This window comes from Lathamus discolor, chromosome 3 (assembly GCF_037157495.1).
Source record: "Lathamus discolor isolate bLatDis1 chromosome 3, bLatDis1.hap1, whole genome shotgun sequence".
Taxonomy (NCBI): Eukaryota; Metazoa; Chordata; class Aves; order Psittaciformes; family Psittacidae; genus Lathamus; species Lathamus discolor.
The window spans coordinates 54,782,166-54,795,846 of NC_088886.1; the positions used below are offsets into that span (position 1 = coordinate 54,782,166).

At 37.4% G+C, this 13,681-nt stretch overlaps 1 protein-coding gene across 4 annotated transcripts in view; it reads right to left on the reverse strand.

Moving 5' to 3' along the window:
- The window catches only part of NEK7 (NIMA related kinase 7), a 75,064-nt gene that overhangs the window by 18,296 nt on the left and 43,087 nt on the right, over window positions 1–13,681 (reverse strand). For all 4 annotated transcript variants that reach the window (XR_010611652.1, XM_065675299.1, XM_065675301.1 and 1 more), the window contains 3 exons: window positions 11,781–11,889; window positions 9,451–9,558; window positions 753–847 (listed from right to left, as the gene is read on the reverse strand). Coding sequence is in view for 3 of the 4 variants with exons in the window: in XM_065675299.1 (XP_065531371.1) it covers window positions 753–847; window positions 9,451–9,558; window positions 11,781–11,889 (312 nt within the window). In the remaining variant the exon portion in view is untranslated. The remainder of the gene's footprint in view (window positions 1–752; window positions 848–9,450; window positions 9,559–11,780; window positions 11,890–13,681) is intronic.

Consider the following 13,681-nt stretch of genomic DNA (forward strand, 5'->3'; position numbering starts at 1 on the left):
CGCCTTAGAAGTCTACCTGTTCTTCACACCTTTATTCACCTCCATTTCTATTTGTCCTATATCTATATTTTCTCAAAATATAATATTTAAAAATATGTGTCACTTCCCTATCTTGACTGTATGAATACAGAAATTAACCAGTAATTATAGCGAATCATTTGGCGGAGAAGAAAAAGTAGATAAATAACATAGGTCAGTGCAGTAGAAGTCATGATCTTGAAAGTTAACCCCAGCTAATATTAATAGGTACATAGTAGCTCATTTTCTTTATTGTTTTACTTAGGTTGTCAATAATTTTAATTAAACTTGCATTACAATTACCATATTACAGTTTTTGCAATATAGTTGCATCCTCAAGTCAGTCCTACTATTTCTCAATGCATTTATTACCAAAATCATTAATCAGGATAGGCCACTAAAACGTCTTGAACAATTTTACATGTGTTTGCCACTATTCATTTATTAATCCTGCAGTTACGCCCAATCTTTAACAAACTGCTTTAAAATCTTCATAACAAGCCCAGTAAAAGGCAAGCATTGAATAACATACAAATAAAAGTATTTCATATGTATGCTGAAGTTACGTATGCCAATATTAAAGACAGACATGTAACAGATGAAAAAGTAGCTTTTCCACAACACTACAAATTTCCCTAAACAACAAAAATATAGCAAATATTACTTAATATATTGAGGGGGGGCAAGGGGAAACACAACAGTGTTATTAAGTTCACTGTATATATCAACGTTACCTCATATAGCAGACAGCCTAGAGACCAGATGTCAGATTTGAAGTTGTAACCATTTTCGTGTATTCTCTCTGGAGACATATAATAGGGTGTACCAACTGCAATAAATACAGAAGCATTTTTGAATGAGAATTTCTCTTACATAGCAGTAAAAGTACAGATTTCCTGGCTGAAAAACTTTTTCATCTTCTGTATATCTGATTTTTTACACATACAATTTCAATCCATGAGTCTTCAGTTTGATAAAAACACACATGAATTAGATATGCACTTCTTCTAATGCAGCTTTATTTTCACTACTGATATCTAATTACCGGAATTATTCAGTTGTAGAATACTTCCACTTCCAAAACAAAACTTTTGCTTTTAGAGAAGCTCAAAAGTAATTATTTTCTTCTGAAGAGAACCAAGGCAACATAGTACACACACATGCACACATGTCCCCCCGCCACTTCTTTACAAACTGTTATTGCTGTAGCTGGAAATATCAACAACTAGAAATTCTTTTTGTGGCTTAGTGTTAGTATTATTAGTAGTATTATTTTTTAAATTAGCTGTCTGTTCTTCCCTTTGAGACTATGCTAGTCTGGAAAAGCTGCTTTCGAAACTGATAAACACAATTTAGATTGAATATCTGAAGCTAAAATTGAGCCTGAAATCCAGAATATTCAGCTTCCCAGAGAGGAAGGCAGGAAAACCTCCTAGCCCAACAGAAGCCGAAGTTCCTACAAGCAACTCAGCCATCTGCTGTAGGACTAGACTGCATGGGCTTTTCAGCTCTCAGATCTGTGGCTATCCTGGCTTAATCCTGCCTCAGAGCTGTGGACTCTAGAGACATCAGCTCTTGAAAAGCAGTGTTTACTAGCACTGTCCCAGAGCAAATTTAAAATGGATATTGCAGGACATCTCTCCCCTTGATTTTAATCAGACACTACCCATCTGTGTTGCAAGTTACTTGGAAGAGAGGAATTGTGGAAGATGAATTAAGAGCTGTAAAAAAAAAAAAAAAAGGCACTTAAAAAGGTACCCAAGTGATGGGTTCATATGTGACAGATCAACAAAACCAAAAGTTATAGAAAGTAACAGGAGTGGCAATTTTTGCATTGTCTGAACTTTCTCCCCATATTCCCCTAAAACGAACTGCCTAACAGCAAAGAATCACAGATATATGTAGATTTTTACTTCAATTTTGTGTGGACAAATATTTTCTTTAGCACTGAATCCTCAGGATGAAAATCACCTGAATTCTATCAATTCAACAGGAGTTTACCTTCTTTCAAACCTAAAAATCTTGCAGCATAGCCAGAGATTAACATCAGCACTCTCGCTGCAAACTAGGAAAATCAGAATATGACCCTCCCACTGTTTTATTTAACACAGAGATCTGTTATTACTTCCACACTTCAGAATTAGCCTCACCTATTCAGAATTGATCTCTGTATGAAAACTGGAAACAGATAAAATGAATATGTAAGTAAATCCAAATCTGAATAATCAAGTTAATGGTTTTATCAGATTATCAATTTTACTCTAATCACCTCCCAACATTAAGGGGTTTGCTTTGACAATGTACCCTATCTTTTAGAAGAGCTCACATCCCAAACTATGTCCTACTTTGTTAGGGAGGGGTGGAATACTTTCCTGCTTGCAAGACCCATCTTAGACTGGGAAACGCAGTACCACCTTATGCCAGGTCAGGCCGCTACTGCGGGTAACCCATAATTTCAACTGATCTTCTTGGCAAACAATATTGAAAAAATATTTCAAACCCATATAAACTAAGAATATGCTTCCCTAACAGATGAAGTCTGATACCACACCCTACAATAGATTTGTTCCCCTAAATATTTCAGGCAAGGACTCTCAGCCCCAGGTTCCACAGCCCCTGCCCCCAGAGGCTCCCTTAGCACGAGCCTGAGGAATCACTGCAGCTCTGAACTGAAACTGCAAGAGATTAAGAGCTTCAAGGGAAAAAGGCTAGGGAAAGGCAACTCAAAATGATGGAGTACTGTGAAAACCATTTTCTCCCATGGGATGTTCATATTCACCCACAACAGAGGAAAGAGTAAGAGGGATGATCTTTTCCCTATAAAACAATAGGCATGCAGACGGGTGGTCTGCAACACCGAAATAGCTACCAGAATATACAGAAGCAACTTTGTTATTCTAATTCATCAACAGCAGTAATTTAATGGGCGCTTAATGACAGCTACCTTAAAATTGGAAACTGTAATTAAACAACACTTGGCATAACACAGCTCTTACACCTTTATTATCCTTACTGTTGGACTCCCTCCTTCAATTTTATTTTATTTACCTCCCAAGGACGTACAAGCTTGGACACCTCTGAAAACTTTCAGCTGGATTTTGCATCCAATAATTACTGCACCAGCTTAGTGTATTCTGATGCCTTGTTGTCAGAATTCATCTAACAATGAAAAAAGTAAGTTCAAGAGTAATCTGGTTCTTAACTGGTTACAGCAGCACTGCCTTTGCTGCTCTGAGACATCACACAAGTAGCTGGCAGTGAGTAATGTGCCTGAAAGAGGCTTCACAGAATCCACAGGGGGCAGCTGAAAACACGGAGGTTTGAAGGTTCATAGTTTACCAAAAGCAAAGGTAATTTTAACCAGTAGCTCTGGGAAGCCTGCTGATACATTAGGGGTCTGATATGACTGTGAAAGATTGATGATAGTGAAAGGGAAGAACAAATGCTATCATTTTACCGTGTTTAGCCTGGTGTAACACCTTAACTGCAATACAGCCTGAAGCCCCAAATGACCAACAAGTGAAAGGAACTGAAATTAGGTATGTTAGTTATCAAATCACAAAAGCAACCTAAAGATCTAGACATCGTTATTACTCGTAAACTGTTTTTAACAGAACATGACAAGAAAGATTCATTATTCTGACATTCAGGAACTACTAATGACATTGCAACCATTCTCTAAAACAGGGAGCAATCTTGCTCTCGTGAGACCTCACTTGGAGTATTGTGTGCAGTTCTGGTGTCCTCAACATAAAAAGGACATGGAACTGTTGGAACAAGTCCAGAGGAGGCCACGAGGGTGATAGGACAAGGGGTAACAGGTTAAAACTTAAATGGGGGAAGTTTAGATTGGATATAAGGAAGAAATTCTTTACTGTAAGGGTGGCGAGGTACTGGAATGGGTTGCCCAGGGAAGCTGTGAATGCTCCATCCCTGGCAGTGTTCAAGGCCAGGCTGGACAGAGCCTTGGGTGGGATGGTTTAGTGTGAGGTGTCGTTGCCCACGGCAGGGGGGTTGAAACTGGATGATCTTAAGGTCCTTTCCAACCCTAACTATTCTATGGTTCTATTCTATGAATCTTGATCCATAGCTCTACTGCTTTCAAGCAATTACCACATGCTATTACACAGTATGGGGTTTTTTTTCCTGTTCAATGAAACAGAACACAACAATACTACAAAAACGTGACTTTCTTTACTTATCTGAGGACTTGGAAGTGAGATAATACAAGACAGAGATGTAAAACATTAAGATCCCTATGTTTTTAAGAACAAAATTTGTAACTTTAGCATTCTGTTCACTGCATTTGCATTATCTCTGGTAACCTGCAGGTCTAAACGGTAATCTCCTTGAAAACGGCTTGGGTCAAATAAACTGCTTCCTCACAGTCTGCTGCTGCTCTGCAGCTCCCTCCATTTAAAGATGCTGCGAATCCAGAAAGTGATGTTTCTTTGTGTGCACCTTCTGTTATTGGGACAGGCAACAGACATTATGGAAATGGTGCTTATTAGGGGGCAGGAAGCCAGATCTGAAGTATCAGAGGCAAAGAAACTTATGAGGAAGGGAGCTACGATATAAACAGCCACATACGTCCCACTGCAGCTGAGTTAGAGTGTGTTCACTTAAAAACCCACAATGCATTGACGAGTTGCATACAGCACAGTAACTAGCTCTAAATACAAGCATTTTTGAGCTGGAAGAAAAAATCTGCTTGGCAAATATTAATACTACTCACACAAAACAATGTAACAGCTGATCCAGAGATGCTTAATAGACTAGTTTTCAAAAAAGCCATGTAATTTTTACTGACATTCCATGCATGGGAACACAAACTATCTGAGGTCAGGAAGCAGGTGAAAATCACTTCAGGAAGTCTTCTGATTTTCAAAGAATTCCAAAACAAAGTTTCAGTTAAAAAAAAAAAAGAAGCCAAATTTAAGTAATCAAACAATATGGTTTATAAATGACTCCATGTCCATGAGGAATTTTATAATGCAGAGTTCAACACGTGCAAGTGTTTAACAAGATGAATCGTTCATGCTGAAGACAAACTAAGCTGCAGTACGGAACACTGAGGGTAACAAACCACTGACAACAGATTCTCCATATTTTTTTCTTTTTTTGTTACTCCTTTATTTTAATATAGGTGTAGGAGATTTCTAAGCCATAGGCTCATCTTCAGCCACAGATACAGGGCCTAGAATACTGCAATTATCCAAAGTAATCTGCAACCTAACTACATTATGCAAATAGTCTAACTGCAGAAACTAATCTGTATCTCGGGTTACTTTATAACGTAGCATTGGAACAGCACAATAGTTTATCCTCAGTTTTCAACCTACTGTAGAAGAGCTCAGATTTTCTACATAAAATAAGAGCTGGTTTAATGCAGCTTCCTTGATGACTTGTGACGAATCAGCTGCAGGTTTTCTTGCAGGCCTTTCTATACAATGAGAGTGCAAGTTCCCAGAACAGTTTGGTTAAGAGCATGCAAGTGGAGCTTTTTGTATTCAGAACAAAACGGTGCTGCACACCACCGTATCAGCACTGGCTTTGACACCCTCTGCTGGGTTAGAGATCCATATGTAAGAGAAAAGGAGAGTATCTGCACACATTTTTACAAGGTATTTTATTCCCCACAACCTGCGTGAGTTTACAGTCAAATCGCTCATAACAGAGCTCTGTGCTGGGGACAGCAGTTCTATGGAAATGACAGAAGTTGTCAAACCACAGAAGAAACACAAGAATTCAATACAGATGATCCTTTGTTTCCAAGCATTTTAAGAAGACTGCAAATCTGCTCCTTTGCCCTGCATGAAGGCATCCACATCATGGCAGCAGTGTCCACCTGGACAGCACAATGTGCAGCTCTCTAACAACCACACTAGAGAACAGAAGTGATTTTTTTTTTTTTTGCAATTGAAACTCTAAAATACTGAAGGACTAATTTAAGGACTACCCTTAAATCCACCGAATGACTAACAAGGATGGGAAAACGCACATTTCCATGAGCTAGCCTCAGAACCGCCATTTCAAAGAGCATAAGGCCTGGCATTCAGCAATTAGAAAAAAAAAAACCAAGACAAAACTCGGAACCAGACCCTCCCTCACAGTCATAGGGAAAGGAATAAGAAGCCTTTTGTGGATCATCTTCCCCTTTTTAATATAAAGTCTTCTGAAAACAAGATTTCGTCAAGTTTGTATTGTATCAACAATGACAAATGCCTCCACTTCTTCTGCATTTGCAAAGAAGATATTTTCTATTTTCAAAAAGGTATATACATGGCACAACAGAAAATTCTACTGTTTTGATAAAGCTGTATCGAAAGAGTTAAGAGCATCAAAAAACCCTGACCAGTGCAGTATTTCCAGTTGTTTCAAATGGACCATCAGCAAGTATTCTAATTAAATCAGTATTATTCATAATTAGCAGTTAGAAGCTGTAGCTAATAAAATTTTTAGTACATTTCTTTATCTCTGAAAGCCTGAATTTAGTTTGCTACTGAAATTTTTATAAAGCCTGCAAACAAGTATAAATTGCTACATATATGTTTGTACTTCCCTGGGTTTTGTGCACCAAAGGTTTATGGAATCATAAAAAGATATAGATTTGAAAGACACAACAGGAAAACCAGTATCAGAAACTGTAAGAGAAACTCATTTTTAAAAAGTGGCCCTTGCCAGTGCCACTGCCTCCAGTGTAGCCTAAATTAACAGCTGAACAAAGTCTTTTTCCTAGGCTGAGTTCTGACATTAGGTCGTAAGTAAGAGGGAATGGGAGAAAAGGAGACTAGGGAAAAAAAAAGGAGAAAATAAAAAATAACAGCTCCTCTACCAAGACACAGCATCCAACATTAGAAACAAAGCTTCCACCTCCCTACCCCCCACTCTCTGAATGACTCTTGTAAGAGATGAAGTTAAAAGGGCTTGAGGCTTTTACAATGTTCCTAACTCTAGCTCAGTCTTCAGTCCCTTTGCAACCATTCCCCTGCAACGAGCAAAAATAATCCCAGGCTGAAGCAGTTTCTTCCTCTAACTTCTGCCTCAAAACTCTAGCTCTTCTGCTCTCACAACTGACTTTTGCCTTCTTTGTGCACTCCCACCCACAGATCAGAATTTAGAGCTTCCTCTTCACACTCCTCGTTTACACCTTTCTTCCATTTGCAGGCAGTAGTAGCAGGACCCAACTACAAAGATCACCACAGTGCTACCAGAGATGGCCACTGGGCTACGACACCAGCACAAAGAGCAGCACTTTATATAATACACCATGCCATGAACTATTATCATCTGATAATCTGTAGGGTTATATCTGAACTTCAGCATGGAACTCAAACCCATTTCCAGTCTGGTCTCACTGCTTCTCCTCTGTCCCTTTCTCTTTTTCATTAATGCAAGACTGCAGATCCATGCCCAAGTTTTACCTCACTCCTATTAAGATCTCAGCATTTACTCACAGTTTTGGTTATACCAGTATCAGTATGCACCAAACATGATAAATAAACCAGAAAGGCACAAAAGCATGACTAAAGGCTTTCTGGAAGACAGGGAAGTAAGGAGTTTATCAAAAAATTACTTTCTAAAATAGGCTTTTGGGGCTGTTAACACTAGGATCACCCACACCTCAAATATGGTATAAACATACAGCACATCTATCCTCTCTTTTTCCACACTGTACTGAAAACCAGGACTATCTGAGTAAGTTAAGTTAAGAGGTGAGGATACAATCAACATATTTTAATCCAAAAAGTCTGATATTTCATAGTCTAATTAGAAACACCACCCTCTGAGCAAACACAATTCTTTGTGTGTCCTCCCACAGCCTTAAGACAGGGACTGTAAGTACTACTTAACCATTCTTGGCTTTCTTAGATACTATCTTCCTTACAGTGCACTCGTATCAAACATATGAAAATAACCAAATGCCTAATTACAGAATTGTCACTGTCATTTGTGAAAAATTCTCACTGACAGCATTTGAATTAATTCTACCTATCTGTATATTCAAGTACCACTAAGGTACTCTGCCTGCCTCAATACTGTTTATAAGGAACAGGAGACAATTCTAGATGCTGCCATCAATGGCTCTACTCTTGAGGGGTCCAAAAGTTCATTTCACACCCTTTGCAGTCAGTGAACAGGCCTGAATTCAGCAACCATTAAACACAGCCACTTCAGCAGGGAAAAAGGGTTTTTTTAACTAAAAAGCCATAGCTTTACCATAAACACTAATTCTTACACCTCTCCTTAAAGCAGATGCTACTCTATTTATAAAGCTTTTCTCTTTTAGAGAGATCCTCGTAGATACTGTCATTTGTCCATTCCCTACATTTAAACTTAAAATAGCTGCCAAACTTTTACTTATTCCTCTTTAAAGGCCATTTAATTATCTCAGTCTCCACATGATACTCAAAGAATGCAAATTAAATGAAAATCTTGTTTGGAAATAGATGATGTGTCCTGGTTTGGTTTTTTTTTTTTTTTTTTTGTTAATAATATGTTATTTTATTAATGTGCTAGCAAAGAAATCTGGTATTTCAAGAAGTTTTCTGTGATTTTTGTCGTTTGCTTTGGGGTTTTTTTTGTTTAGTTTCTAAACTCTTTATGGTTCATAAAGCCCAATTCTGATCTCTCCTTAACTTACTCAGCTTATACTGGGAAACTTCACTTTAAAACAGGGAAGCCTTTTCAAAGTATATAACCAACATGTCTTCAGTTCTACACACACAGGCACATTAAATTACTTGATTATTTCCAAGATTAAAGTTCAAATGAAGTTAAGAAAATGCATATCAATCTTATAGAAACATGGAATAGTTTTGGTTGGAAGGGACCTTCAAAGGTCATCTAGTTCAACCTCCCTGCAATAAGCAGGGACATCTTGAACTTTATCAGGTTGCCTGGAACCACATCCAGCCTGGCTTTGAATGTTTCCAGGAATGGTGCATCTACCACTTCTCTGGTCAACTTGTACCAGTGTTTTACCACCACCATGTAAAAAATTTTTTCCTCACACCCAGCATTAATATCCCCTCTTTTAGGTTAAAGCTGTTAACCCTCATCCTATCTCATTTGCTCCCAGCGTTTCTAGAAAGCAGTACTATCATTAAGACTTGTTTTGACCTAAGAATGAACATTAAATGATTCAAACAAGTCATTGGGGAGTGGAGGGGCAGGAATAACACACCAAACCACGAGCTGTACGACTGAAAGGTGTTACAGCCTCTCTGTATTTGTCCATGGTGCTGACCATTACTTTATTTTTAAATAGATATAGAATTATATATATAAATATATATTATAGAAATGTCTTTCTTATAGAAAAGCTTTAGCTGGACCAAACCTTATTATTCCACCTCATGAATGTGCACAGTATTTTCACCATGTAAAAAAATATACCTCCCCAACACCTGTACGTCAGAGAAGGCTTACCTAAAGAATGTGCAGCTGTAGTTTTGGAGCTGAAAAATCGACCAAGTCCAAGGTCTCCAAGCTTTACTACCCCTGTAGCTGTAATGAACACATTGGCTGGCTTTATATCTGGGGGAGAAAAAAAATAATACATTTAAAAGTCACAATGAGATTGCAAAACCAGCTACTGTTCTATTAGTAATAGACTGAAAGGGGCTTTTATTTACAGTCAGTCCTAATAAAATTTGATTGTTCTGCTCAGAAAGAGGAGTCTGGGATTCAGAATTTCAAATTAACTATTTTAATAGCATAGCCATCGCTCAAAAACAGAAAATCAAGAGCTGTGGAAAGTGTTTAAAAGAAAAAGAAACACAAGCAAACAAACAATAACATCAAAACACCAGCACCCACCCCCGCTTATAAAGGGACTTCAGTACAACTTTATGTAAGCTACATATAAGGTCTTCCATTAGAACTAGGTTATGTCTTAAGTAACAGACCAAAAATGTTTAAGAACTGTAAAACATTTTTCATCACTTTTGCTGATCAGATTACCCACAGTGGCGTGATGTTATTTATTTGAGATAGGTAACTGATTCTCTTTAATAGCAGACATCGAAAAAAGCAAGCAAGTTTTACTCATGAGAATGGTTATTTGAACTTTTCAATGGAATTGAGCTAATCAAGTAGAAACAAAGAAAAATAATTATGTGTATCTAGAGTTATTTTCCACAAGTAACACTCAGTTACAGTGTTAACCCAAACCTTTAAGACATAACAGCAAAGATTTTATGATTTTCAACAAGGTACCTGTCCTGTTATATACTGACCTGGTATTTGCTAAGCAAGTGTGCTTAAGCTCTTACTCAGCTCAACAGCAATGCACTGTTGCTTGAACTTAAAAAGAAAATCTCTTAACTTGGATAAGAGGGGGTTACTGTTTGCATAAGATATGGGTACAGTAAAAGGAATGGTTAATAACCCTTCACACACCAGAATTCTCAGGTTTCCAATATAAAGTTACAAAAGCTTATAAGCCTAACAGAGGAAGACAGAAACAATTATGTTATGCAGCTATCTGACCTACTTTTCAGGAGTTTGTATCACCTTGGTTGAACAATCCAATACTGATACCAGCTGAACTGAAAAATAGCTTCAGTTGTCATTGGCTTTGGTGTGTAACCACGGAATTGTTTGCCAGCAGGTTTGCCAGCAGCTTTGAAGACTGCATTTCAGTTTAAGGAGTTTAAATTCATTCTGGTTTTTAAAGAAAATATACTGAAATAAGCTAGTTTAGTTATTAAAGCATTAAAGGAAGATACCTATAACCTATGGAAAGAATCTGTTATTTTATGTCATTCTCTTAGGGTATTTTCTGCACTTGCAAATGGGCAAAGGGGAAGAAAAAAAGAAAAAGAAGAATCACAAGGGAAAGCTACTAGCAAGGGCAGGGGCATCTAAATTGGTCTCCAGAAGAGTGCAACATCTCTGGTTGCAAATGACAAAGCTCAGCAGAGATAGATGGACTTTTGTTTTCAGGCAGCTATTTACATCCCAGCAGAAGGAAGTCACCAACCTAAGACACAATTTCACCTGAACCCAAAGAGATAGCCCATATACAGCTTGAAACTCATAGCCAGAGGGATTTCCAGAGCAAAAGAAATGGTACATGTGAGAAGCAGCTATACCATGATCTGTTTTATTTGACTCTGTTACAAGGTAAAATGAAGACAGCATACAGAGGAGACAGCAGTAGAGAGGTTTAAAATGGGTAAAAGAGATTTAGTACCTGACAGATTAGCTGGCATCTACAAGGGCTGTTGGGACACAGTACTTCACACAGATAGGAAATAGCAGAGAGAAGCAGAGAAGGGAAGAAAATTCTCATAGCTGGACATAATCCAGTAGATAAGGTAATGGGAGACGGGCCTATACATCACCAAAAAGCACGGCAGGAGGCAAATACTCTCACAAGAAAAAAAGGTGCAAAAGGTGAAAAGAATAGATGGATAGCTGTGCAAGAACGCAGGCAATAGGAAAGAGAATGGGAAAACACAGAAGAACAGGACAGAAAATCAGAGCCAGCAAAACGAACTGACCAAGCAAAGAGGTAGCAGTGCAAGGTCTCCATCACAGTACTATGACTTATTTTGAAACCTTGGTATCACAACCCATTGCTGCAAATGCTTACCACAACGAATGCAGAACTATGAACTTCTGTCACACTTTTCCATTGCTTATAAAACGTTACAAAAAACACACATTGTGTCAGCTGCCAAAATCAACTCCAGTATTAATTCTCACAAAGTAAAAGGTTTAGTAAAGACAAATCATCATTGACCCTATATTACCTCTATGCATAACACGACGAGAATGCATATGTTCCAAGGCACTGCAAAGCTGAACAAAGTACTTCCAAACTGTTCTTTCAGGAATCAACCTCTTCTGTTTCTTAAAATGCTTAAAGAAAAAAGGATGGACACTGAATATTAAAATTTAAAACTTACACAAAACTCTGGAAAAAAGATAGAAAATCCTTTATTTAAAAACAATAGAGGCTTCCAAACTAATGAGAAAAGTTTAACAAAAAGTTCTTGACATAAAGCTTTTCCCTTAAATACTAACACATGTATCAACAATGTATGTGCTTGTCAACACAGAGACACACATGACATTAATGAAATCAAGCTGCTATCCCAAAAGAAATATTTATATGCTATTTAGCAATCCTCAGTGCAGGATTAACACAGTCGAACAGTCTAGCATAGAGTAAGCAGCCACAGAACAAACAGAGGTCAGATACAAAGGTATGTGCCACAGAGCTTCCCAAATTAAATACTTCCTTATACCAACACGGGTATCCATGCGCTTATTTTCTAAACAGAAATAAAAAACAGTAGTGACCCACAAGCACAAAGATCACGTAAGAAGAGTTGATCTGGTTAGTCTTGAAAACTTCTGCTATATGTAAAATGGGACTAAAGGAACTGTGATTTCTGACAACTTCACAGTTAGCTAACTCCTGCTCAAATATCTTCCATCCTGTATGAATAACCATTACCAAACACTGGTCACAGTTCAATGGCCTGTTTAAGCCTACGTTAAACACAATTATGCTCTGCTACACACATCTCCTTCAAGCACTACATTCAGGCACTGGAATGACACAGTCCTCCAAAAATACCTACTGAAAACTTGGAATTCAGCCAATACTAAAACATTCAAGTTTGATCGCTCTAGATTTTGTAGCTAAAGGTAAGACAACTGAGAAACTGCTGCTCATTTAAACCCTCTTTTTAAAGAATTCCCATTTTGACAGATTTTTAAGTTAAACGCACAAAGGAAATACAACATTAATACTAGCAAAATTTTAGAGGGAAAGCAAAGTACTTAGATCTATTTTAGCAGCATATGTACACACACATACGCTTCACACGAACACCCTAAGAAAGTTCATATAACAAGCACTTATTATGCTGAAAAATAAAAATATTTTCATATACTATATTAAAATGTGCCACTGAGAAGCTGACAGATGCATCTACGCATTAGAGACACATGCAGGAGTACAAAAAAGATGTTTTTAAACTAAACATAGCCAAATGTATCAGTCATACAAAGGATCATAACATTTCCCCAAAATGTGTTTAGTTATAGGGATTATTTCAAAATGCATTTTCATTTAAATGAATTTAAATGAGGCAAAGCATATAAATTACTTCTTTAAATATAATTCTCTTGCAGTCTTGGACTGAATCCAAACAAACCCTGTGTATCTGTTCTCCCCATAGCTGGATTTGCATATCAGAGGATTGTTTGATGTCAACAGGAAGATGGAGACCAGGTTTCTTTTCATTTAAAAATAAATACACAATACATGTAAGTATGTGCACATGAAAGCACAGTTCCTTGATTTAAAATGCATTTGGAAATCATCATAATTATAACTAGGTACTTTATTTAAACATTCTGATTTATTTTTTTTTTAATCTGAGCACAGTGATGAGCCACCATTAACAAAATGTCTGAAATGGGAAGATTTTCCATTACAGATTTCCATTCCAATGTACCTAAAGTACATCAGCATCCTTTTAAAGTACTTATGTACATGCATTCTTTTGACATTTTATTCATTTGCCATCTATAACACTGTAGCCAACTGTACATCAGAAAAATCGGCTTCAGTTCTTACAGCGCAAGCATGCAGCATAACAACAGTTTTTAAAATGTAGTCTCACTCTACTGAAGGCAT